This window comes from Haematobia irritans, chromosome 1 (assembly GCF_050003625.1).
Source record: "Haematobia irritans isolate KBUSLIRL chromosome 1, ASM5000362v1, whole genome shotgun sequence".
Taxonomy (NCBI): domain Eukaryota; kingdom Metazoa; phylum Arthropoda; class Insecta; order Diptera; family Muscidae; genus Haematobia; species Haematobia irritans.
In genome coordinates this window covers 267,869,223-267,895,480 of record NC_134397.1, presented here as the reverse complement: position 1 = coordinate 267,895,480, position 26,258 = coordinate 267,869,223, and the positions used below count along the sequence as shown (strand labels likewise).

Below are 26,258 nucleotides of genomic sequence, written 5' to 3'. Positions count from 1 at the left end.
TTCATTTGTCATAATAATAAAAACATTTTAATTTTATTTGGAAAAGCATAAATGTCGCAATATTTTATTGTATGTATGTATGTAGTTATCTCGTTGCATATGTCAATAGGATTTCCTATATGCAATTGTGTTATTATATAGAACTTAACTTAATATTGGCTTATATAGGGTTATTTATTGTTCCTTTGGGGTATAAAAAAATCACCCAGTTCTTAGAACTAAAATTCGAATTTGTGATTAAATAATACAAAGATTAATAATAAATAATAACTTAACAAAATAATTTGCCTAATTAATTATCAGCATACATCATTTTAAGACTCCTGTGGTTTTTTCGATTTGGCTCCAGATGGAATTGGTGGTGGTGGAACATCGGGAACATTACTGTCTTCGCTCTTCGATCCATTTTTTATGTTTTCAAATGAAGGCTGAGGTTCAGCGGGGACTTGAGATTCTTGGGTCTCGGTTGGTGGTTGAGCTTCAGTCGTGGTGGGTTTTGGGGCTTTTGTTGGTGCCGGAGTTGCTGGTTGGGCGGGGTAAGGGTATGAATCATCTGTGGGTATAGCATTACTTAAAGGAAATTGAGGGCCAGTAGGTAGATACCCATAAGGAGGTAGAAATTGTTGCCGTAAAGCTGGTGGATTTTTATAGTACAGTGGTGGAAATTGATTGAAGGCATAGGGTGGCAAATAGGGTGATTGTCTTGAAGCCAGAGCGGCTGGTGGATATGGTTGTCTAAGGGGTATTAAAGATGGTGGTAAACCATATTGATTAAGCGCTATGGGTAATTGTTCCGAAGGCAGCTTTTCCTCTGCATTGGGATCTTTAGGTGCTGGTGGTCCTGTGGCTGGCATTAACATTGTGGGTGGTTGAACTGTTGGAGCTGGCTGCTCAGGCGCCCCTGCTGCAGTGGGCATAGTTGGAGGCTCTTCTGTAGTTGCTTCGGCTGCTGAAGGAGGGGCTTGTGGATAGCCCGGATATAATTGAGGTTGAGGTCCCAAAGGTTGACCCATTAGTTGAGGTGGAAATTGTCCCGGTGGTAAAGGATAGGGTAACTATAAAAGATAATTATAGCAAATTCATGAGGAATCTTTCATTTTATGCATCTGTATTACCTGTTCCTTAGGCGTTAAATTGGGGGCTATCGGTTGACCAAACCTCACCAAATGGGGATTATAAAAACTTCCATAGGGTCCATAAGGTCCGAAGGGATGGTAATGAGCAATACCCGACTCATGTATAGTGGGCTGTATGACTGGATAGGCTCGACTCTGGACCAGATTTTCATCTGTTGTTATGAGGGCATTGTAGATTTTGGGTTTTCTCCGTAAACCTGGTGTTTTGGCTTGGCAATGACCGGTAGTCCACATAATTGCCACTATAGAGAAGAGTAATAAAATCTGCAAGGGAAACAACAAAACACAGTTGGTCACTTACAAATATTTTGTCAGAATGTATGATGTCGTCCACATGGGAATGTCTGCCGTCGGTTGTGCTAGAATGGGTGTGTTCTCCTATGGAATTCGTTTTGAAAATTCTTCAACACATCTGACTATAGAAAATATCCCTTAGAATAGAACTGATCGTAATTCATGGTTTGCCATTGAAAGTGCTAATCCATGCAGCCATTGTGAAGGTCCCTAAGCACATTTGCATTGCAGCATTTTCAATGATTGCATGTTGGCTACCAGTTTGACCAATTTGAGGGGTTTGTCAAAACGACCAGTCACTCACTTGAAAAGTGGGTGTGGATACAAATTTTGCTTTCCACTAAGAACTCTTAAAATTCTTGTGTAATATATGTACGAATCAAATTCTAACTTGGTAATATGGAAATATGGGAAAACATTTGCATTCATTAGACTTTGAATAATAATTTTAAAATGGCGTGAAAAAGTAAAACGTGTCCACTGAAAAAAATATTGAAATACTTCTTTTTGGAAAAATATAATTAGAATTTAATTCTTTCCTACCTTAAGTCTTGTAAAGCGATACAAAATTTTTTTAATTAATACTATCATTTCTGCCATTGAAGACATTTCAATTAAAAAATTAATTGGATCAATTAATTTCGTGATTGAATCAGAATTTTTTTTTGTGTGTACGTGCTTCCAAAAATATAATTGTTATGGTTCCAGACATATTCACGTAGAATGCAGGGGATACATCATCCGATGATGAAGAGACTAACGACGTGGACGTGTTTCCAAGCTGGGTTAATGAATGTGTAGTGTGTAGGAATAAAATATATCGTATAGCGAATGTTAAATGCGACAGCATATCAAAGGGATTGGGCAGAATTTGATTGTCCAAATTGCCGTACTTCACTCAAAAATTCTTATAAAAAAAATATACACAAATAAATATACTACTACCTCGCTTAGAAATTGAAATTGTTATGAATTTAAATTTAATTCATAGATTTGTTATAAGTACCCAAAATATTGGGGATATATATCATGTTGCGTTCTAGAGAATTATTTTATTTTTTACAGGTATAATTTCAAAAGATATTTCGGGGATTTATTTCATAATGAATTAAGTCCCCAACTTATTTCATTTTTCATTTTGGGGACTTATTTCATGTATTTTTGCAACTATTTGAACAATTTATGGATTAAAAATATCTAATTTGACATATTTTCTATCGTTTTGTTTAAACAACTGATGCCTGCGTTGAGCAAGTTTGTACTTGGTCTGGTACTCGGTTTTCTTTTAGTCCCTCACTGATTGATTATCCAGTGCTAAAAGAAAACAAGCCTATTGTCTGCTGTCGTTAGTTTACAATTGCAGTGATTAGTAGAGTTTCTAATATTTTAATTGAATCTATCTATATATTTATAAATTAAAAATTATTTTGTAGTGTAAAACGTAAACAAATAAAACTCTGGAAAATGGTATAATGTCCAATCATTCTTGGGGAACAAAAACTGAAATTATCCAGTCACTTTGACGGAAGTTTCGATTGTATTCTAATCATATTTAAAAAAGCCTAATCTTATTAGCGAAAGCAATCAACCAACGAGCCAAAGCAACCAATGAAACCAGTCACTCAGTAATCAAAGCATAAGTGCTGGTGTTGCTTAACAACCATGACAGACAGACACTGAGGAGACGGCAAATTATGAAATTAATGTAGGCAGTTGGGTTCATTTCCATTGAGCCATTTGATTGAGTGACATGTAAAGCTTAAATACTTTGACAACTTAAAGGTGACAAAACAAGAAGTTTATCAAGAATCTAACATCCTAATAATGATTGATTGCTATATTATTCGAATGGATTTCAATTGAAATATATACAATATAATAATTTACACTGAAAAATTATTTTGTAAATAGAAAAGATTATATTTTATTTAAATTAGAACAAATTTTACGATTTACAGAAACACAATAGATTTCATAAAATCTACACTGTAGATCACAGGCTAATTATATTTTCATCTCAATGAAAGTTCCCTTCTTATGGACTATTCCGAATGGACATGAAGAATTCTAATTATTTTTTTTCAGTGTAGCGTTTAGGTAATTTGTCATTTAATTATACATACATACATTTGTTTATATATATAGTCATATATTATAATCATATTAGGGTGTTTGCACAGATATTTTATTTAGGGTGATTGATCTCAGCATAGCATACGTACTTCTATAAAACTTATGAATAACTTGTGGGATATTTACACCGGATTTGTGTTTTAACATGGAAATTCATTTGGATAACCACAAAACCGGACATACCGAAAATATTGAAATGAATTATTTAATTGTTATATGAGTAAGTTCTATTAATTCAAGTTGGTAATATGGAGCCACTGCACAGTGCTTCGATCCCATACAATGAAGGGATACAAATAGAAGGAGGCATCGTAGGTAAGCGAAACTTTGAAGGTCCTTGTTGATGGCCAAAACTAAGACAAATACGAAGTTTGGTTCCGTTCGGATCACTCTTTTACGCACCTCCAATATAAAAGGGTCGAAAATTTGAGACCCTATGTGTACCGGTACCTTATTGACAGGCCTCTAATATTGATCCCCCTCAGCTATGGGAAAAGTTTATCAACTTTTCTATTTTTTTTTTTAGAATTTTGACTAGTAAAAAAATTTATTTTACATTTGTTGTTAGGTTTCAACTCAAGAAATAAACTTTTGCTTAATTAAAAAAAGTTACGTTATTTTTTCTGAAGTTTGTAAAACATGTAAAATTTTCACATTTTTTCTTTTTTGGGCATCTTGGTGGTACTTTGAGGACTTGTAACTAAATTTCTATTTTTGATTTTACTTTTTATACCCTCCACCATAGGATGGGGTACGTGGTGCTAATATATGGCCTCAAACACCCATACAAAAATTGGTCGAAATCGGTCCTTAATTATATATATGTCCCATATAAACCGATCCCCAGATTTGACCTCCGGATCCCCTTGGAAGAGCAAAATTCATCTGATTCGGTTGAAATTTGGTACGTGATGTTAGTATTTGGTATCCAACAACCATGTAGGATGTGGTTCATATCAGCCCATAATTATATCCCCAGATTTGACCTCCGGTGCCTTTTGGAAAAGCAAAATTCATCCGATCTGGTTGAAATTTGGTACGTAGTGGTAGTATATGATATTTAACAACCATGCCAAAAGTGGTCCATATCAGTCCATACTCATATATAGCCCCCATATAAACCGATCCCGAGATTTGGTTTTGGAGTCTCTTGGAGGAGCAAATTTCATCCGAGTCAGTTGAAATTTGGAACATTGTGCTAGTACATGGCCGTTAACAACCATGCCTAACTAGGTCCATATCGGTCTATAGTTATATATAGCCCTCAGATAAATCGATCCCCAATCGCACAAAAATTGGTCCATATCAAGTTCATAATTGTATATAGCCCCCATATAAGCGACCCCCATATGGCTCTCTACGTACCGTGCAAAAAGTCCATATAGATTCGTAATTATTTGTAGACTTAACTATACATAACTTTTTTGTCAAATATATACCACGTATGGACTAACTCACAATTTAGAAAACGATGTTAAGAAGTTTTAAGATACCACAACCCAAGTAATTCGATTGTGGATGACAGTCTTTCGTAGAAGTTTCTACGCAATCCATGGTGGAGGGTATATAAGATTCGGCCCGGCCGAACTTACGTCCGTATATACTTGTTTTGACGTTACTTTTGTTAAGGTTAGTAAAACAAGTCCAAAAATAACAGTTTGCTCTTGAAACCATTTTTTTGTGTGAAATAAATCAACCAAGAATCGTTGCTAAATTGAAACACAGACCTAATCTACCTGAACTCAATTGTGAAGCAAATTCTCCAGCAGTTTCATTACATAATTTAATATTTCATACTTCAAATTTAAAAAAGGAATCAAAATGTATTTACTTTATTATAATCCTAGCAAAAAAAAAGCGTCGCCAAAAAGGTAGTGAAAATGTTCTTTTTGGATCCGGAAGTGGTTCCAAATTGACCCAGAAGCGATGAATTCAACATGGGCTTGTCATAGGACGGATGTCCACCATTTCAACAGCCGCTTTTTTTGATATTTTGACAAATGAATAATTTTAAAAAATTTTTATGATTTTTAATGCATTATAACGCTTGTCTGGAACGTTTGTCATCAAATACTTTCAAAAATTCGCAAATTTTGTAGAAAGGATTTGGCATTTCTTTCGACAAAATTTATATAATTTTTACAATTTTATTAATTCTTAATCTGTTTTATACTATTTGAAATAAAAAAATAAATTTCCCATTAAAAATATGAATAAAGCGAGTTATAAAAAAATTGACTCAAATGAACTTCCTGTGCAGTTAAAATAAAGAACATCTTTTGGAGGGCATTTTGGAAGTTCTTTTAAAGTTCTGCCTTGAGAAGATCTTCCATACTTTTTTGCTGGGATACCAAAGTTAATTGGATCAGAGCAAGGAGCAGACATTTGATGTAGCCTAACAAATCAAAATTTTGGTCTCAGAGTTGTTGTGAAATTCTGAGTCGATCAAGCGATGTCCGTTCGTCAGTCTGTTGAAGTCACACTAACTTCCGAATGAAATGAGCTATCGACTCGAAACTTTATACAAGTAGTTGTTATTGATATAGGTCCGATGGTATTGTAAATGGGCCATATCGGAACAGGTATAGCCTCCATATACAAACCGACCACCAGATTTGATTTGCATATCTTCTTGGAAGAGCAAATTTTATCCTATCCAGTTGAAATTTGGTACGCGATGTTTGCATATGCTCTCTAAAAACCATGCAAAAATTCGACGACCTCACTCCATAATTATATATGCCGTCCAACCGATCCTCAGATTTGTACTCTGGAATCTCTTGGAACAGTAAATTTCATCCGCTCCCGTTGAAATTTGGCACGCATTGTTAGTAGATATCCTCTAACAACCGTGCAGTGGTCCATATCGGTTCATAATTATGTATAGCGTCCATATAAACCACCTCCAATGCATTTGGAAAAATTAACATACAATTAAGAAGTGAGATTTTCATTCTTTTTTGCGATATAATAATAAATCTATTCACGTAAAAACAAACGTTAGTTTAAAAATCTATATTAGAACAGATTTTTTAAGGAATAAAATGTTTTCTTAATTCCAAAAATGCAAAATCTTCAAAATATGTCTTAGTCTACATTTGAAGCGGTTTTGTCTTAAATCTATGGATTCAATATATCAATATTTAAAAACGATTTCTTTAATTTAAAAATGTTTTTCTTTAAGGACAATGTTCCTTAGTTCAAGGACAAACAATTTTAGGACATGAATCTTGCGAATTTGCAAGATTCATGTCCTAAATTTAAGGAAAAAAATTTTGAAGCAAAGATTATAAACAGCCTTTTAATTAAAATTTCATTATTAAAAAAATGTCCTTAATATTGTGTAAAACTCCTGTCCCGGAAGCTGCTTGTAGTCGGCTTTGACGTAGGTTTCGTCGTCCATTACCACGCAGTCAAACTTCGTCAGCATCGTCGTGTACAGCCTCCGGGATCGCGCTTTGGCCGTCGTATTTTGTTTATCATCGCGATTTGGAGTCACTACCTTCTTGTAAGTCGATAGTCCGGCTCGTGTTTTGGCTCGATGCACGGTTGTAGACAATACACCCAGCTTATTTGCGGCATCTCGGAGAGAGAGGTTAGGGTTTCGCTTGAAACTACCGGCAACTCTCTTTGTCATCTCAGCGGCTTCCGGTTTTCGATTTCCCCCCGATCCAGACTTCCTGGCTGTCGACAAACGTTCCCCAAACACTTTAATTACATTTGTAACGGTTGATTTCGCAACTTTTGGCGATTTTGCCAGCTTTGCGTGCGAGTAGCTCGGATTTTCGCGATGCGCGACCAAAATTTTGATACGCTGCTCTTCTTGCTTGGACGGCATTTTGACAACTAAAGAGTGAATTCCAAAATCAAAATAGGAGCAACATTCTACATACACACACCTTCAAAATGAGGGGTGTTCAGGTTTTTTAAATGCAAAATTGAAAGAAATACGTCAAGTTTATATTGACCAAATTTTGACCGTATCACCCTTTATTCCAACTCTTTTCTAGCAATTATATCCCTTGATTAAAATAGTTTTCCACAAGGTCTTCAAAATAGTGGTTTACAACTGTAATTGCATCTTCATTTGAGGTAAAACGCATGCCAGCAAGTAATTTTTTTAGATTTGGGAACAAGTAAAAGTCACTGGGAGCTAAATCAGGAGAATAAGATGGGTGGTCAAGCAACTCGTACTTTAATTCGTTGATTTTAGCCATTGTTAAAACACTTTTGTGCGCTGGTGCGTTGTCTTGATGAAAAATTATTTTTTTGTTTTGTAAGCCAGCACGTTTTTCTCGAATTTGTACATTTAATTGATCCAAAAGGTTGCAATAGTACTCTGGATTTATTGTTTTACCCTTTTGAAGATAGTCATACAATAAAATACCTTTGAAGTCCCAAAAAACCGTTGCCATAACCTGGTAAAGTCGATTCAATTGTTTTTGCCTTCTTTGGGGCATTTCCTCCAGCTTCAGTCCATTGTTTGGATTGTTCTTTTGTCTCTGGAGTATAGTGGTGGATCCAAGTCTCATCAACAGTTATGAAACGACGCTTAAAATCCATTTTATTTCGCTTAAAACAATCCAAACAAGCTTGAGAAATGTTCACTCTTATGCGTTTTTAATCGACTGTAAACAAATTCGGCACCCATCTTGCAGAAAGATTTTTCATCTGTAGTTCTTCATGCAAAATTAAATGGACTCGATTATTTGAGATGCCCATGATATTAGCAATTTCACGCACTTTTATTCGTCGATCATTTAATACCATATCATGCACTTTGGCTATAATTTCTGTTGTTGTTGCTGTTTTTGGACGTCCACTACGTGGTTCATCTTCAATGCTTGTACGACCACGTTTAAATTCAGCAACCCAATTTTTTACTGTTGCATATGAAGGAGCACTGTCAACTAACACATTCACCATATCATTATGAATTTCTTGTCCCGATAAACCTTTTTTTGTGTAAATATTTAATGACAGCATGCATTTCTATTTTTTCCACTGTAAAAAAAATTGCGGATGTGTCTGTTTTGAACACCTGTTTCTATATGAAGGAGTTGCCAGATCGAAACAAAATTTAACATGTGTTCATAACAGAGATGGAAGTTTCCAAAACACTTAACTTTTTTCTGTTTATGCCGCGCTTTTTGTGCTAGGCTAAGAAGTTTCCGAACTGCCCTCGTATGTTTAATTTTTTGTCTTCCCTCGAAAGATTAAAAGTTTATTTGAAAGTTTGATGTCTTATCCCAAAAAATGGGACTTTGATGTAAGAATGTACATTTCCCAAAGAAGTTTCCTAAATCTATCAAAATAAATGGTCAATACATAATCTTTCTTTAAATTGAAAAAAATGTCCTTAATATTGTGTCAATTTGGTGTCTTATTATTAAGTTTACATTAACTTTTATATTAGGTCAATTTTTTTCAGTGTATTATTTAAGATAGATTCATTTCGATTTCGAAATAATGGAAGTTGCCATTAACACCCATTCATTGCCGCTTGTTTGGTTCGACCAATCTTCGTATTTTCCCATAGGATAAAATTGAACAAACAATTGGCATTCCAACATCGAAAAGTATTAAAATATCAAATGAATCAATAACAAGTAGTCCCAATCATAAATTCATTGCTCTGCTTTCTAATTCAACAATGTGTGGCCCCTTTTATATTTCAAGACATTCCTCTAATCGTTGATCATGTCACTGATATTGTCTACCTCCCATAATTGAATTGGGTGCTGATACCCCCTTTTGCCAATAGTGTTCTAATACAAAGAGGGGAGTGGATTGTTACGTCAAACCAGATGTCTGTCCATTTGTCCGTCTTGCTATTTTACGATCTCAGCGCAATACGGATTTCGTAAAAACTCCTATTAGGTTTAGCGTGCTGCTGTTGCTCTTTGTTTAACGCCAATTTAGAGCAAAATATAAAATATGCTCAGAACAAAATTAGTTTTTGTTTTTTTTTTAAGTATAAAAAACAAAACTCGCTAACCTTTTGTCTTGTTACGTGCGATTATTTCTACTTATGTACTTTATACATGTGCATAGAGGTTTGTGTGAATGTTTAGTGTAAACATAAGAATTTTTACTTATTTTTCTATGGGCGACTAAATGCAGAACATTTGTTTATTTCTTTCTATTATGTTTCTTGTTTTTGTCTTACATAATGGTCATAAACAAATGTTTGTAAACTTTAATTGAAATAATTCAAAGCGGAACTAATGCGATTTAATTATAAAGAACCTATGACAACATTTAAACAAAGTAAGCCGTTAAAAGGAGGATAAAATTAAAGTTGGCAACATTTTGGAAAAGCCAAAAATTGGATGGCCATTTAGTAGCAGTAGTAATTTAGTTTATTACTCTTGATCACAACAAACCGCCTACTGTCAAAGATTTGTAGTCATAAAAACAAGTCTGTAGATATAACAGAAACGAAAAACTATTGATCTAATATGGTAGAAAAATTCAACCTATTTTCTATTGAACTTCTAACTTTCATTACAAATTACATATGACGGTACATCGAATTGGTGTCTACATGCTCACAAAAAATCGCTTCTGTAACATATACTCCCAAACATATTTTGCTTCAAGCATATATATTTTTGGGTATTGCCCAAACATTTATATGTTTGATCTCTTCCAATATATAATATGTTTGAAAGCATATTGGTCTAAACAATATATGTTTGGGTAGTCTAAGTTCCAAACATTTTGTATTTTTGCATCCAAATTCAATAATGTTGTCTTCCAAAAAACAATATGTATATATGTTTGGAAGCATTTTGCACCCAAAAATATTATATGCTTAAAAAAAATTCTCCCAAACAATATTGTGCTCAAAATTTTATTTATTTATTTATATATTTACAATCATAATGAATTATGAAAATAAACAGGTAATATAGGTGCTAACAACATAGGTTTTCGACCTGAATGCTCAAAATTTTGTTTCTGCCCAATTGTATATTCCCCCACATCTTTCTCACTTCCACGAGATTTTTTAGTTCTTAGCACCTTTTTCTGTAATACAAACATTGTAGAAGAAATTATTCAATTGTATGATTTTTTTTATTTTAATTTAACCTTTTGCCGGACGGGGATTCGAACAGCGGACCACACAGTTTGTAAGGATCAAAGAAGTAGCTGATCAATTGACCAAGGAAAAATAAAATGTTAATTTTGTAATAACAAGCAACAACCACCAACTTAATTCAATATCGCTCCCTGTTAAATAGCGCTCCAATCTACTAAACACATATATGTTTATAGGCTATTTCTAAATTAATATATGTTTACATCCAAGCATATTATATTTACAAACATTTTATGTCCCAAACATAATATGTTCTAACATATTAACATATATGTCCCAAACATGTTATGCTAGTTTATGAACATTATATGCTTGCACTCAAAAATATTGTGTTTAAAAATTTGTGTTCCAAACATATAATGTTTATAGCCAAACATATGAAAAACAGTCTTTTTCATCCGTGTAGCGACAAAATCGCTAATGATAAACATAGCATAGAAGGTGATAAACATCGTTAAAAAGAAAAATTGTAAGTACCGTTATTTTCGTCCAAAAGAGAAGTAAAACAATTTTTGCACATATATTTATTAGGTAAATTAAATAAAAAAATTTTAATCAAAAGAATATTCATAGTTTTTGCTGAAAAAGTTTTTCAATATATTTGGGACACGAATCCATGAAATGTGCGTCCCTCCGATTGAGATGTTCAAGAATTATCAATGCATCCCGATAAATATACTTTTTAGTGCAGTCTATAGGCTGGTGGAATCATAACATATTTGCGACATATATGTTAATATGTTACAACAAATTATGTTTGGGACATAACATTTGTTTAAATATAATATGTGTGGATGCATGTCCTTAGAAAGAGAGACCGAGAAGTATGCTGCAAATAAAAAAATGTAAGTACCCAAGTGGCTCCTTAAAACTATTTATACACCCAAAGAAAATTTCATTAAATTTATTTTTTAACAGTGTATGTCTAAGGTGAAACGTATGTTTGAACAATACAAACAATAGTTTGTTTGGACCAATCCTGTAAAATATGCTTGAAGCAAAGTGTGTTTGGAAGTATATGTTAAAGAAGCGTTTTTGAGTGTATTTCTTTAAAAATGAGGAAGGGCGGCGCGTCACCGTGAATGGAAATCGATATAGAATCACGATCAATGAATTTTTATTGAAAACCCTTCAAGATACACTGAAAAAAATGACGCATTTCTCTAATATAAAGTTTTATTCTTTGTCCAAAAATCGATAAGCTTTTCAATGAAGTCGTATTGTCCTTATAATTAAGTGATTTGACTTAAAATTGGGTATCATAACATGAAAGAAAAATTTTTTGGGGTAAGGAAAATTCAGAAAAATTCTTTAAAATTAATGAAATTCTCTTTTAAATTTGTTGTCTTTTTGCATCTTGACTACAAATCAAAAAATCGTTCAAAAATAGGACATGTTATTCAACACTTTATTTTAAACACGTTTTTTACTTAAAACATAGCATCATTTCTACTGGAAGTCGAGTCTGAATTTCGAAAATAAAGTTGTCGTTAACTCGTTTTTAAAGGACTTTGATAGCATATGAAGAAAAAAAGCTGAAAAAAACGACATTTAAATTTGCTTCCTAGAATCAAGAACACAAAACCTAAATTTAAAAGAGAATTGTGTCTTAAAAGTATCCTTACTTGTATTCTCCGCTTCCTTGGCTCGGAATCAATACCAAAGATTTTAAAGTGAAGACAAAATCTTTGGAACCGGGCCATTACCGTAGCTAGACAATTTTCCTAGGGGGGGCTATAGCCACCCTAGCTAAAACGTTATAGACTGAACTTATAGGTTCAACTAATGTTTTATTTCATAAAATTGAATAAAAAAATAGACATCAAAACTCGACAATCAATTTATAATAAAGCAACTAAAAGTACCCTACGGGAAATTGGTGCAAATTGCCACAGACGGACCTATCACAGAACTGGTACCTGTGCTCCAGTAAGTTGCAATTTTCACATTTAGTGAAATAAAATTATCAGAATAACCTTTTGTTCGACATATTTCAAAAGTTTTTTTTTTTTTCATTTCGGATTCGATTAGGAGCCCAAATTGAAAGAGATTTCTAAGAGTTTGTCCGAAACTGGTTCCTGAGGACCTGTTTATGGGTTGCTCCTGCTAAATTGTCCCAGGACGTGTCCTTTCGGATAAGTCCAAGACGCGTCCTAAAATGTAAGTTTACTCCGTCAATGACAAACCCATGTTAAAGTGGACGGTCCCTTCCATACGTTTTGATCAGAACTGGGACTGGTCCTTACACACCAGGGACTAGTCCTGTACCAGTTCTGTGGTTGATCCATTTCCCGTAGGGTAGTTCCACACTTTTCCCAGCAAAAAATTGGGAGTTGTTCTAAAGGCACAACTTTAAAAGCACTTCCAAAAATGTCTTCACAAAGAAGTTAACTATGTTAACTACACAGGAAGTTTTTTTACTTCATTTTTTTAAATTTTAATGCGTATTTTTTTGTTTTCTCTAAAATAGTTTAAAAAAAGAGTAAGAATAAATAAAATGGTACAAATTATTCAAATTTTGCCACAAAAATACTAAATCCATTATAGAAAAATCGATAATATTTGAAAATATTCGAGGGAAAACGTTTCAAACAAGCGTTAGAATGCATTAAAAATCATAAAAAAGTATAAAAATTATTTATTTGGGAAAATATCACAAAATTTTTAATTCACATTCAAAACACTGAATTAGGATCACACCTTAAGAAGTGATGCAAATTCAGTGCAACGCCTGTTGAAACGGTGGACATTCGTTCTATGACAAGTTCATATTACATTCATCGCTTCTCAATTTTGTACCAATTTTGTACCACTTCCAGACCCATAAAGAACATTTTCACTTCTTTTTTGGCGACGCTTTTTTGCAGCATTATTAAGATATTAATTTATGAAAGAATAGTTTTAATATCAATTACTATTTTTTATTCAACTAAATCATAAGTTCAACCACAGCTTTATTTCATAAATATCAGACTTCTACCACAACCCAAGTAATTCGATTGGGCATGAAAGTCTTTAGTGGAACTTTGTGCGTTGTACGAATATATACTTGTTTAATTTTTATAAAAATGTAAAATCGTAAATAGGTTTTCAAATTCTGGGGGGGGCTAACATTTTTCTGGGGGGTCTAAGCCCCCTCCCCAGAGGCCTTCCTACGCTTATGAACCGGGCATGCTTTTTTTCAGTAGATGAACGATGTTGCCAAGATTTTTCTGGCTCTTCTCCCTAAATTATGATGCTTGCATACCCACACAGAAATACATTTCACGAACATTTTTTCAATTAAAGTCTTAATTGAGTTTAAAAAAAATAGTCAATTAAAAATTTAATCGATTCAACAAATTTTTTAATTGAAACAAAAATCAATCACAAAAACTAATAGTATAATTTCACGTTTTAATTGGATCAATTAATTTTTTAATTGACCTCCAATTAATTTTTTAATTGATACTATAATTTCTGTGATTGAAGACATTTAAATTAAACAATTAATTGGATCAATTAAACAATCAATTGAATCAGACAAAAAGGTTTTTGTGTGCAAAAATCCCCAATTTAAATCAAAATTTTTCACAAAATTTCCCAATATTTTGTTGCCAAGTTTTTATGGAAAAAAATAAAGAAATAGGCTCTGCGGTGGAATATTGGTATCAGCTGTAATAAGATCAAGATTTTGAGACACAACACCAGGAAGCCGGTGTCTTTCTTCCAAATGAAAATGGGAGTTCGAGGCCTTGTATTTGTGGACGAACATTTATTTCTAAGTACTCAATCAAAATTTGGTTGGTAGATACACGGACGAAAAAGACTGTTTTTCATATGTTTGTAAAAATTATATGTTTGGAACTCAAATTTTTTAACACAATACTTTTAAGTGCAAGCATATAATGTTCATAAACTAGTATAACACGTTTGAGGCATATATGTTAGAACATATTATGTTTGGGACATAAACTATTTGTAAATATAATATGCTTAGATGCAAACATATATTAATTTGGAAATAGCCTATAAACATATATGTGTTTAGAAAGAGAGACCTAGAGAGTATGCTGCAAGTAAAATAATGGAAGTAACCAATTGGCGCCTTAAAAATATATCCACACAAAGAAAATTTCATTAAAGTTTTTTTCTACCAGTGTATGCCCTAAGGTGAAACATAATATGTTTGAACAATACAAACAATATTTTGTTTGGACCAATCCTGAAAATATATATACTTGAAGCAAAATGTGTTTGGGGTATATGTTACAGAAGCGATTTTTTTAGGGTGTACATATAAAGTTGAACCATCTTCATCATTTTTATATGTATGGAATATATTGTTCAGATCAGTGACGAACATCGATAACTGGGCAACATAAAATTATAAATAAGCGCTTGAGCCCCCAAAATAATTTATTGCAAACCTTATTTACTATACTGAACGCATTTCGAAAAGATCCCCACAAAAATCCCCAAATTTATGAAAATGCCCCACACACAGAGAACATATTAGTTGAAAATTGATTGTTGTAATAAAAATTCTGCATCTACAATGAAATCACAGTTGTGTCAATCAATTTACATTATTTACAACCTTAATTCGTTCCTACTACCATTTGACGATTATTATTATAGAGTTTTGTTTGTAATACAAGTCAAATAGTTGTCCGAACTAAATGTCTCTCTTTTTAAAAAATTTGATTGAATTCGATACGCGCAACCAACCTTAAAAAACCTTCATAACTGTCATTTAGTATTCAGAACTTACAATTGATATTCACAACCGAATTCCTTTGGAAATATTTCTCAAATGTCATTAATATTATTAAAAATTATTCAATGTTGAAGGAAAACGTGTCTTTTCAATTTAAAACAATAAAAATTACTGAAATCAGAGTATTTTCAGCTTCAGTTTATTTGAACTCTTGGTGGATTGCCTATCAAATATTTCATGAACAACTCGCGCAGTGTGAAACTGTTCTAAGTACACCATATTCGATACGAGTCATATAAACAGTTCCTATCTTCAATTGTTTGGGATCGAGTTTTAGATGTGGAACAATTTTATAGTGTTAAAAGGTAAAAGTTTGAACCATGTTACAAATTTAAAGCGGCTCTAATGGGAAAATTCATCTCCACGTCTTTCTTTATCTATGGAACACATAAGGAAGTGATGGTGGCGAGTATGTTCTTATTTATTTTTTAAAACTCCACACTAATTTTCTGATTTAATTTGTTGCGTTTTTAGACTGGCTATGTCATCCCATTTATCATGTGCTCAGTTCGGACGCCACTTATAAATACTTGTATACTAAGAGTTCCAAAGATTTAACTACCATTGCCTGTCAATTCTGCAATCAATGCTGGAGGGTGTACTTTCAAAGGTGTATATTTTTTAATTGTTAATGTATTGTAATTTTACGTACTTTTCTGTTATTCAAAAAAATATGAATAAAATACAATATTCTGAAGGGAAAAAAACATTTTTAATTCGGTTAAGGTGGGTGATATAACCATATAAAGAAAGGAGCAACGACCAATTCTATCGTCTAATACAACCAACTCTATATATAGTATTAGTTGGATTTTCCATAATTCGATTGTGTCGACCGAATTTGTCGGGTGTCACAACTGCTAACAGAAGGTTGCTGCAACTGCCAAAAGGAGGTTGGCAATAAATTCGGTTATCACAATCAATCTGTATTCTCTGTGCACCAAATCCCAAAGTCCCCAACTTGAAAATTTCGTCCCCATTCACGAAAAATATCCCCAATCTGGGGAAAATCCCCAATACTGGCAACACTGGATATGGATTAAAACGAAATGTGGTTTCAATAGGATGGTGCCACTTGTCATACTGCGGGCGAAACAATTGATTTGTTGAAAGAACATTTGAACTAATTTTAATTTCGTAGAGCCTAGTTTTGAAGATAGAAAACTCCGTGTCAAAGATGCGGCACCTTTAGGTTGAAACCCACCAAATTTTACACCCAGAGATGGAATATGATAACCATAAACATGTTCCAAGAGCATAAAGTTGTTTTTGGAACATGTTTTGTCGCAACCATATGCCAAGTAAGCAAGTACATCAAGTTTAATTATCTTTAATCGAAAGTTTAAATTTCTCAGTAATTAACGAAAGTTTGTCTCACTTCAAATGATGATGAATGGAGGGATGTAGATGTAAATTTAATTAATTTAATGAAAAAATAAAAAAAGCTGGTATGTTTGTAAATTTTGTGTCCTTAAAAATATTCTTTTTTTAATTTAATTTGTGTTTTTTTGAGAACGATGGTACTTTTTAAATGAATATCAAATTGTTCACATGGATTTAGTCTGGTTTGTAAAAAATATGACATTCCATAATAATCTGTCATTTTAACAAATTGTCTGCACATACACATACATTACTAATGACAATTATGTCTAAATTACATCTTTCTTTGAAGATGATGATGAAAGTGCTTCACTTAAAGACTTAAGCATCTTTAAATTCCAACTGCCAACAACAACAGAGTTATTAATAACGAATAAAAAACAAAAATAAACAAAGTTAACACTCACTTAATGTTCCAAAGAGCAGAGAAAAAAAACTTAAATGACACTTTCATTTTCCTTTGGATGTGTGTCCGAACTTAAAACTCTAGCCCACAGCATTCGCCCAAATGAAGACAGATGTCAGATGGAGTAAAGTATCTTGTTTAAGCCACTTGAGGAGATATGACCTAAATTTTTCTAACAAAATTTCAAGTTCGCTTCTCTAACCATTTTGTTAGTGCTATTTTACAATAACCTACCTCATAATACCGCATATGGAGAGGAGGAAAGGAAGAAGATACCACAAAATGACCCATCATACAGAGTTAGGCACATGCGTATATGCATTTTGATGCAATTAGGGTGTAGTAAATTTTTACTGTGTAGATTGAAAAAATCCAAATACACCATAAAATATTACGATCATATGTAAGATAACTGCTAACTCGATATCTTGATTGGTGCCCAATAGGAAGACCATTGCAAGTTTAGATTCATCTGTGCCATTCATTCCACATCGTTAGTTACTTCGATCATTGATGGGTTTGGTATGAAGTGTATTTGGATAGTACGCCGGATGTTACATTTACATTTACATTGTTTCGAAATCATTTACATGTAACGGAATTGCGGAATGATTCCAATGGATAATTGCATGTTCTATGGTAGACTGAATTATTTCTGATAAAACGTTTTGATGAAAAAAGTGGGCTTTAATTAATTTCTTTTTATGCTATTTAAGATTTGTTGTTAAATGTTATATTCGTATATATTTCTACACTGGAAAAAATTGTACCCAGTTCCAAAGATTTTGACTTCAATTTGTTGACTATAAAGATAGCCATTTTATCCCTTAACTACCTTCCAGCAAAAAAAGCGTCGCCAAAAAAGTAGTGAAAATGTTCTTTTTGGATCCGGAAGAAGCGATGAATTTAACATGGGCTTGTCATAGGACAGATGTCCACCATTTCAACAACCGCTGCACTGAATTTGCATCACTTCTTAAGGTGGGAGGCGAATTCAGTGTTTTGGATGTGAATTAAGAAATTTTGTGATATTTTGACAAATAAATAATTTTTTTAATTTTTTTATGATTTTTAATGCATTATAACGCTTGTCTGGAACTTTTGCGATCATAGTTTTCTACAAAGAATTTAGCATTTTTTTCGGCTAAATTTAAATAGTTTGTACCATTTTATTAATTCTTAATCTGTTTCTACACTGAAAAAAAAGCATACTCATTTCCAAAGATTTTGTCTTTACTTTAAAAAAATTGGTATTGATTCCGAGCCAAAGAAGCGGAGAATACAAGTAAGGATACTTTTAAGACACAATTCTCTTTTAAATTTAGGTTTTGTGTACTTGCTTCTAGGAAGCAAATTTTAATTTTTCGCTTTCTCAGCTTTTTTTTCTTCATATGCTATCAAAGTCCTTTAAAACCGAGTTAACGGCAACTTTATTTTCCAAATTAGGACTCGACTTCCAGTAGAAATTATGCTATGTTTGAAGTAAAAAAACTTCTTTAAAATAAAGTTTTGGAAAACATGTCCTATATTTGAACGTTTTTTTGCTTTGTAGTCAAGATGCAAAAAGACAACAAATTTAAAGACAATTTCATTAAATTTAAAGAATTTTTCTGAATTATTAAAGTCAAGTTGACCTTAGCCTATAAATTTTTTCTTTCATGTTAAGATACACATTTTTAAGTCAAATCACTTAATTATAAGGACAATACGACTTCATTGAAAAGTTTATCGACTTTTGGACAAGGAAAATAACTCTATTTTAGAGAAATGCGTCTTCTATGCTAAGCAAAATTTGTATTCGTATTTTAAAGACATGAAATCTTTGACCTCACGACAATATTTTTTTCAGTGTAACCTATTTGAAACACAAAAAAAAAAAATTAATTATCCATTAAAAATATGAAAAAAAACGAGTTATAAAGTTCAAATGAACTTCCTGTGCAGTTAAAATAAAAACATCTTTGGGAGAGCATTTTTGGAAGTTCTTTTAAAGTTGTGCCTTGAGAAGAACTTCCAAATTTTTTTGCTAGGCTACTATAGTAGGTACCCAGCAAAAAATTGGAAGTTGTTCCACAAACATTTGATTTAAAGCGCATCCCGGAATCCCCCATCATGTTTATTCCACTTCCGATGCAGTCCTCTTGGACAAGTCCACACACGGTTGAAAAAGACTGTTTTTCATATGTTTGGCTATAAACATTATATGTTTGGAACACATATTTTTAAACACAATATTTTTGAGTGCAAGTATATAATGTTCATAAACTAGCATAACATGTTTGGGACATACATGTTAATATGTTAGAACATATTATGTTTGGGACATAAAATGTTTGTAAATATAATATGCTTGGATGCAAACATATATTAATTTAGAAATAGCCTATAAACATATTTGTGTTTAGTAGCTTGGAGCGCTATTTAACAGGGAGCGATATTGAATTAAGTTGGTGGTTGTTGCTTGTTATTACAAAATTAACATTTTATTTTTCCTTAGGCAATTGATCAGCTACTTCTTTGATCCTTATAAACTGTGTGGTCCGCTGTTCGAATCCCCGTCCGGCAAAAGGTAAAATTAAAATAAAAAAAATCATAAAATTGAATAATTTCTTCTACAATGTTTGTATTACAGAAAAAGGTGCTAAGAACTAAAAAATCTCGTGGAAGTGAGAAAGATGTGGGGGAATATACAATTAGGCAGAAACAAAATTTTGAGCATTCAGGTCGAAAACCTATGTTGTTAGCACCTATATTACCTGTTTATTTTCATAATTCATTATGATTGTAAATATATAAATAAATAAATAAAATTTTGAGCACAATATTGTTTGGGAGAATTTTTTTAAGCATATAATATTTTTGGGTGCAAAATGCTTCCAAACATATTATATGTTCACATAATAACATATTGTTTTTTTGGAAGACAACATTATTGAATTTGGATGCAAAAATACAAAATGTTTGGAACTTAGATTACCCAAACATATATTGTTTAGACCAATATGCTTTCAAACATATTATATATTGGAAGAGATCAAACATATAAATGTTTGGGCAATACCCAAAAATGTATATGCTTGAAGCAAAATATGTTTGGGAGTATATGTTACAGAAGCGATTTTTTGTGAGGGTGCAAGCATTTCTTTTAAAGCGCATCCCGGGATCTCCTAGCAATTTTTTGTTAAAATGTTAAAATGTCGCAAAACAAGAATAAAAAATCAATAAAAAAGTAAAAAAATAAAAAAGTTATCCCCGCTGGGATTTGAACTTGTGTCGTTTGACTTTTTTACTTCCATGGAAGTTCTTTTGAGAAGGTTTTGCAAATTACGATAATTTTTATTTTTTTGTTGATTTTTAATGGAAAACATATATTTATCAAAAATATATGCCGAAAAAAAAAATAAAAACGATGTATAACATAAAAAATAGGTTTTTAGAAAAATATTTAATGGAAAATTGCCGCTAGTGAGATTTGAATCAGAGTTCTTTTTTCATTCATAATAATAAAGAAAATCTCAGGAAGTAGTTAGAATGTCATGCCGTGGTGTAATATTGGGTTCATATCACAAACATTTGAATAGACGTTTTGATTCATCGTGTTCAATGGCGTTTGTGGCTGAGTGTGCTAAGGCGTTCTGTCATGGTGCCAGCAGACCCAGGTTCAACCCCCGGTGGAAGCGAAGAAGTTTTTCAATTTGTAAAAATTAGAAAATAAGAAAATAAAAGTGTAACAAAAACTACTCATAAAAATAAAAGTGAAATTGAAAAGAAAAATTTTTGGTTTTTTAGTTTTTTTAAATTTCTTTATCCAAATGAACTTGTAAAGTAATAAAAAAGGATCCAAAAATGGGGTACTTCCGTTCTATGACAAGCTCAAAATTCATTGGAGATGATCCAAGTTTGCACTACTTCCGGATCACAAATTGGGGATCCAAACTACTTTTTTGGAAGCTCTTTTTTTGCTGGGTAGTTTGTGATAAAATGGCTATTTTTTCCGAAAAGAAATTTTCGTTGACCTAAGGTCGTTTGGTTTTAGTATATCTGAAGCAATTCTTCAAATTTAATGAATTCTCCTATATAATTGTTGATTTCATTTCTTGACTATACTGAAAGAATATTGATCTAATATAATAGATTTTGTAAACTAAATTTTAGGATACGTAATTTACACAATACTGAGGACAAATTTGTTTAAAATACAGAAACTTTTACGAACAGAAGGTTAATAACAGTTATTTTAAAAAGTTTTTTCATTAAATTTAGGACACGAATCATTAATATTTGCATCCCTTTAATAAAGTCTTATGTCTTTGAAGTAAGGTAAATTTTCCTTAAAATAAAGAAGAATCATTTTTGATTTAAAGAAATAATCTTTAAACTAACTGAGATATTGTAATTAATTAACAATTTTTAACTATGTTACATCCAAGATTATTTGGTAATGGAATTTTTTGTTGGGATGTTTTATAATTAGGATTTTTAAAGTGGCATTTATTTGCTATTCACATAAAAACATTGCTAATATATTCCAAAAAGAGAATGAAAATTCCTCAAATGAGAAATCAATACTAATCAATACGAAAATCTTCAAGAGAACGTCAAAATCTTAAGATCCATGTACGCATAACCTAAATTTGAAAAATAATTCCGTTTTAAATGTGTCCTTAGTGTAATTGCTCGCTTCGGAGAAAATTCCAAAATAATAAAAAAAAATGGTTAAAGTAGGTAAGAATCAGTTTCGAAACATTTTTATTAATTCATATCTGATTTTCATGGTGATGGTGTGAGTCGAGGAAGTTTTCGAAAATCTAGACGTAAAATAACGAATTTTTGAATAATTTGGAAATTTCATTTTCCTTTTTAAGTTTTGAAAAAGTTTATAATATGCCTTATTATAAACTTTTTGGGTTGAAGTTATAAAGCTTCAAGTTTTATTTTAAGGTTTCTGCATCTTCGTTTAACTTTTTTTTTGAAATTAAGAAAACATTTTGTACTTCGAAGTATCTGTTGCAATTTTATTTATTGATTCCAAACCGAAGTCTGATGATTAAAAGTCTTCAAAATAGGTCTTATAATATATTTAAAGCTTAACGATAAGTTAATTCAAAGATTCAACATCTCAGTTAATTTAAAGATGAATATTTTTTTAATCAAAAATGTTACTCTTTACTTTAAGGAAAATTTGCCGTACTTCAAAGCCATACGACTTTATCGGACACTCAAAAAAGAGTTTACTTGGATTCAAAGATTTTGACCTTCCCGTACGGATTTTGGTATCGATTCCGAGCCAAAGATGCGGTTTCTTTAAAATAAAGATATTTAGTAGCGACCTATCTGGCTTTAAATCTAGGATCAATAAATTAAAATTAGGATACTGATCTCATTTATCGAATTGTCATTATCTTTACGCAGTATATTAATAAAGCTTTGCACGTATAAACAATTGCCAGTTTAAAAATCCAAATTATAACGGATACTTCAAAGGATTTTTTTTTCTTAAATGCAAACAAACATTAAACTAAAAATGCAAAATCCTCAAAATAAGTCTTAGCCTATATTTGAAGTGATTTTATCTTAAATATAGAGATTCAATACTTCAGTTAATTTAAGGACGATTTCTTTAAATCAAAAATGTGTTTCTTTACTATAAGGAAAATTTGGCTTAGTTCAAAGACATGCGACTTTAGAGAGGGGACGCAAATTTACAAAATTTGTGTCCTAAATTTAATGAAAGAAATTTTTGAAGCAAAGATTTATTTGAATTAAAATTTCATTATATTAAAGAAATAGGTCCTTAATATTTTGTAAATTGCGCATCATAAAACTTACGTTGCGTAATCTTTAATATCACGTAAATATTTTTTTTTCAGTGGAGGGACACAAAGATATGTGTCTTAAATTTAATCAAAATAAAGCAAATATTAAAACTTTCTTGTACAGGTAAACATGCATACGCCGTAAACTGGACACCTCTTAAAAGTAGACACTTGGCGTGAAACGTTAGCTATATAAAAACATTAAAATTAATCTAACTTGATAATTCCCAAATGTCGACAGAATTTAACCAGAAAAAAATTATGGAACCTATATTTAAGGCCACAAATGTTTACACAATAGTAAGGACCACTTTCTTTGATATTAACTTATAATTAAGGTTACAAACGTTTATACAACACTAGCTGAGAGTTATATACACGATTTTTTACATTGGAGTGTCTTTTTTTGAAACTGACAATTAAGAGTTCGTCAATAGATTCGTTAATATATCCCAAAAATAAAAGAGGAATATTCACAAAACTAATTTCAGTTTAAAGTGTGTTTTTAACGTATGACTGTTCCCTTCTACTACTATTCATTCCTAAATTAAGGCTTTTTTTACGAATTTTGGGTTGCTTTATCAACATTTTTTAAAACAATTCCTATTTTTGTCTTAGAATTTATACCAAACTCCTTTAATAAAATTCTTTGAATTCAAATCAATTTATTCTTAAATTGATCTCTTTTTATAAAATATGTGTAGCCTCCTCGGAATATATAATTTTTTAAGAATTCGAGATTTTGGCTTAGAATTTATACTCGTATCAAACTCTAAAATCCTTTGAATTCAAATAAAACCTTTTTTGAGTGTATAATTCCTTTCAATATATAAACTTCCTAGCATATACATACTTATGTGTAGTTAATATAACATGTTGAGAAGTTGAAAAATCCAGACCGTTTATATTTTTTAATCAAGGACACCTCTCCTTCAAATAAAGTAGTTTTGTTTAAAATTCATGGTTTTAATTTTGAAGAAGTTTTAGTTTTCAAATTTGAACACTGCATATGATGATTGTCTCAAATTGGTCTTGAAGTTATGAATGACAAGGGATAGATTATTTATAAAGTAATTAATATTCCAAACATATATGCTATGAAAAAATTCTCTGTTAAAATCGTTACCGATCCATTAACAAGGTTTAAATTCTTCCTTCTTTGAAAAAATGCCATGGAAGACAAATGACCATCAGTGGAGTGTAGTCAAAGTGGCGAGTATGCATTGCATGCAAATTCTAGTGCATTTTAATCAACTTCTTCAGTCTGTCTGTCCTTTTTGTCAAGAGTGTAATACAATAATAATTATACCCAATGCAATTAAATTGCAATTCAATTTGTGTATGTTTTTTTTTTTAATTTAGTATTCACCTTTTTTTGATCCATGTTTCTTGAAGACGATTTCAGCACCAATTTGTCAATCGATCACGTTTTATTCCTTTCAATACCTTAGGGTCTTGTTTTCAATTTGTACTAGGTTGGGAATTTACTTTCAATAACACTTCCAAGGAAGCTATGTTCATTAATTGGAATTTTATTTCACAAAAAGTTTTCAATGTTTTGTTTTTGTATTTTTTAATAAATCCACAACTTGCTGTAGTTTCCTGCTACACTTCACTTTTCCATTAGTAAATGTTTTGGATTTTTTTTATCACTTTGTATTGATTTTTCCTTAAACTCTGCGTTTTTTTTTGTTTTGTTCAGTTCGTTAAAAAGAAAAAATTCTCGTTTTATGCCGTTCCGTTAATGTTGGCCGCTTATCTTTCACTTGCACTTGCGCAGCTGTCTTAGGAGCGTTTGAAACGCTTAACGGGAGTACAAACCTTTTTATACCTTCTTGGCTTTTGCTATGCTTGTAAAACGCTACAGAAGTTGCGACTGCGCTCTCAACACCAATGCTGCAGAACACTGTTGTTCAGTTTTATTTGAAATTTGCGATTGTTACGAATAAAAAATAGCGGCAGAGACGTCTGCTATGGCAAATGTTTCATGCTTACATAGGCACGCCGCTGCACGATTACGACTGGCTTGCGGCGCTTTTCTTCTACAGCAGCCGCAACAGTTATACTCCCCAAACTTTTAGCTTTAGCTGTATGTGCTGAAATGCTTGCTCATTTCAATTGTTGTTTTTGGGGTGCATGGAAATCAAGACCTCAATGAAATCCAATAATACACGCATTTGCGCATGCGCCCAATCAGCATAAAACAATAACTGGTATTTTTGAAAATGGTCTATGTTATAAATTTGGAAAAGATATGCATCATATTTAAAGTAGAAAATCGTTATGTGGGCTAAACATGATTTATTTTGATTTAATTATTATTCTACTATACTATACAGGGTAGCGATTACGAAGTGTTACAAATTAAAACGGCAACGAATGGAATTCAATTGTTGGCTACAATCTTAGATTAAATGAAAATTAAATGTATGGCCGAAATTCGACCGGGCCGAATCTTATGTACTATAGTTTCATATTAGTATTGACCGATATCGACCAATTTTGGATTATTGAGTCCACATAGTAAAATCTGGCGATCGGTTTATATGGGGGCTATATATAATTATGGATACATATCGACCAATTTCTACATGGTGGTACCAACCGAATAGGATGAAATTTGAGCCTCCATGAAGCTCCGGAAATCAAATTTGGGAATCGGTTTATATGGGGACTATATACAATTATGAACTGTTATGGACTAATTTGTATCAATTAAGGGACAATGAAATTTGTCCCTTCGAGAGACTCAGAATGTTCTAGGGATCGATGTGTATGGGTGCCAAGGTTGGCCTGTCGCAAACTGTGACTTTTGCGACATACATTTACGACGTACGTATGTCACAAAAGTCGTAAACCTATTTTTGAGCAAAATAATTTTTAAACATTTTTGAATTTAATTTAGTTTGGCTCCCCGATAAAAGAGATGTAAAAAGTATGCTGCTAGGTTAGCTTTCGTTGCATCAGCAAATGACTAGCTAAAGTTTTGAACATTTTTAATTAGTATGGAAATTGGCTGTAAAAATTTGTTGTAGACTAATATGAGCTTGTTCAGATCGTCGCGTTTACTGCACCATCGAGTAGGACATGAAATAAGTCTATTCTTTTTTAAATCCGTTTATAATTTTATGAACATTCCTGAGAACTTAAACTTTTTCAAACATACCATCATCTTAGGTTAGGTAAGGTATAGTGGCAGCCCGATATTTCAGCTTCTCTTAGACTA

At 32.1% G+C, this 26,258-nt stretch overlaps 1 protein-coding gene across 1 annotated transcript; it reads right to left on the bottom strand.

The window, feature by feature from the left end:
• Positions 1–24,836, bottom strand: LOC142223038 (uncharacterized). Its single transcript, XM_075292949.1, has 3 exons — positions 24,402–24,836; positions 1,116–1,400; positions 1–1,055 (listed from the first exon to the last, which is right to left on the bottom strand). Exons 1-3 carry the CDS (start codon positions 24,414–24,416, stop codon positions 315–317), a joined length of 1,041 nt encoding a protein of 346 aa, XP_075149064.1. The 5' UTR covers positions 24,417–24,836; the 3' UTR covers positions 1–314.
• Positions 24,837–26,258: the final 1,422 nt, after the last annotated feature.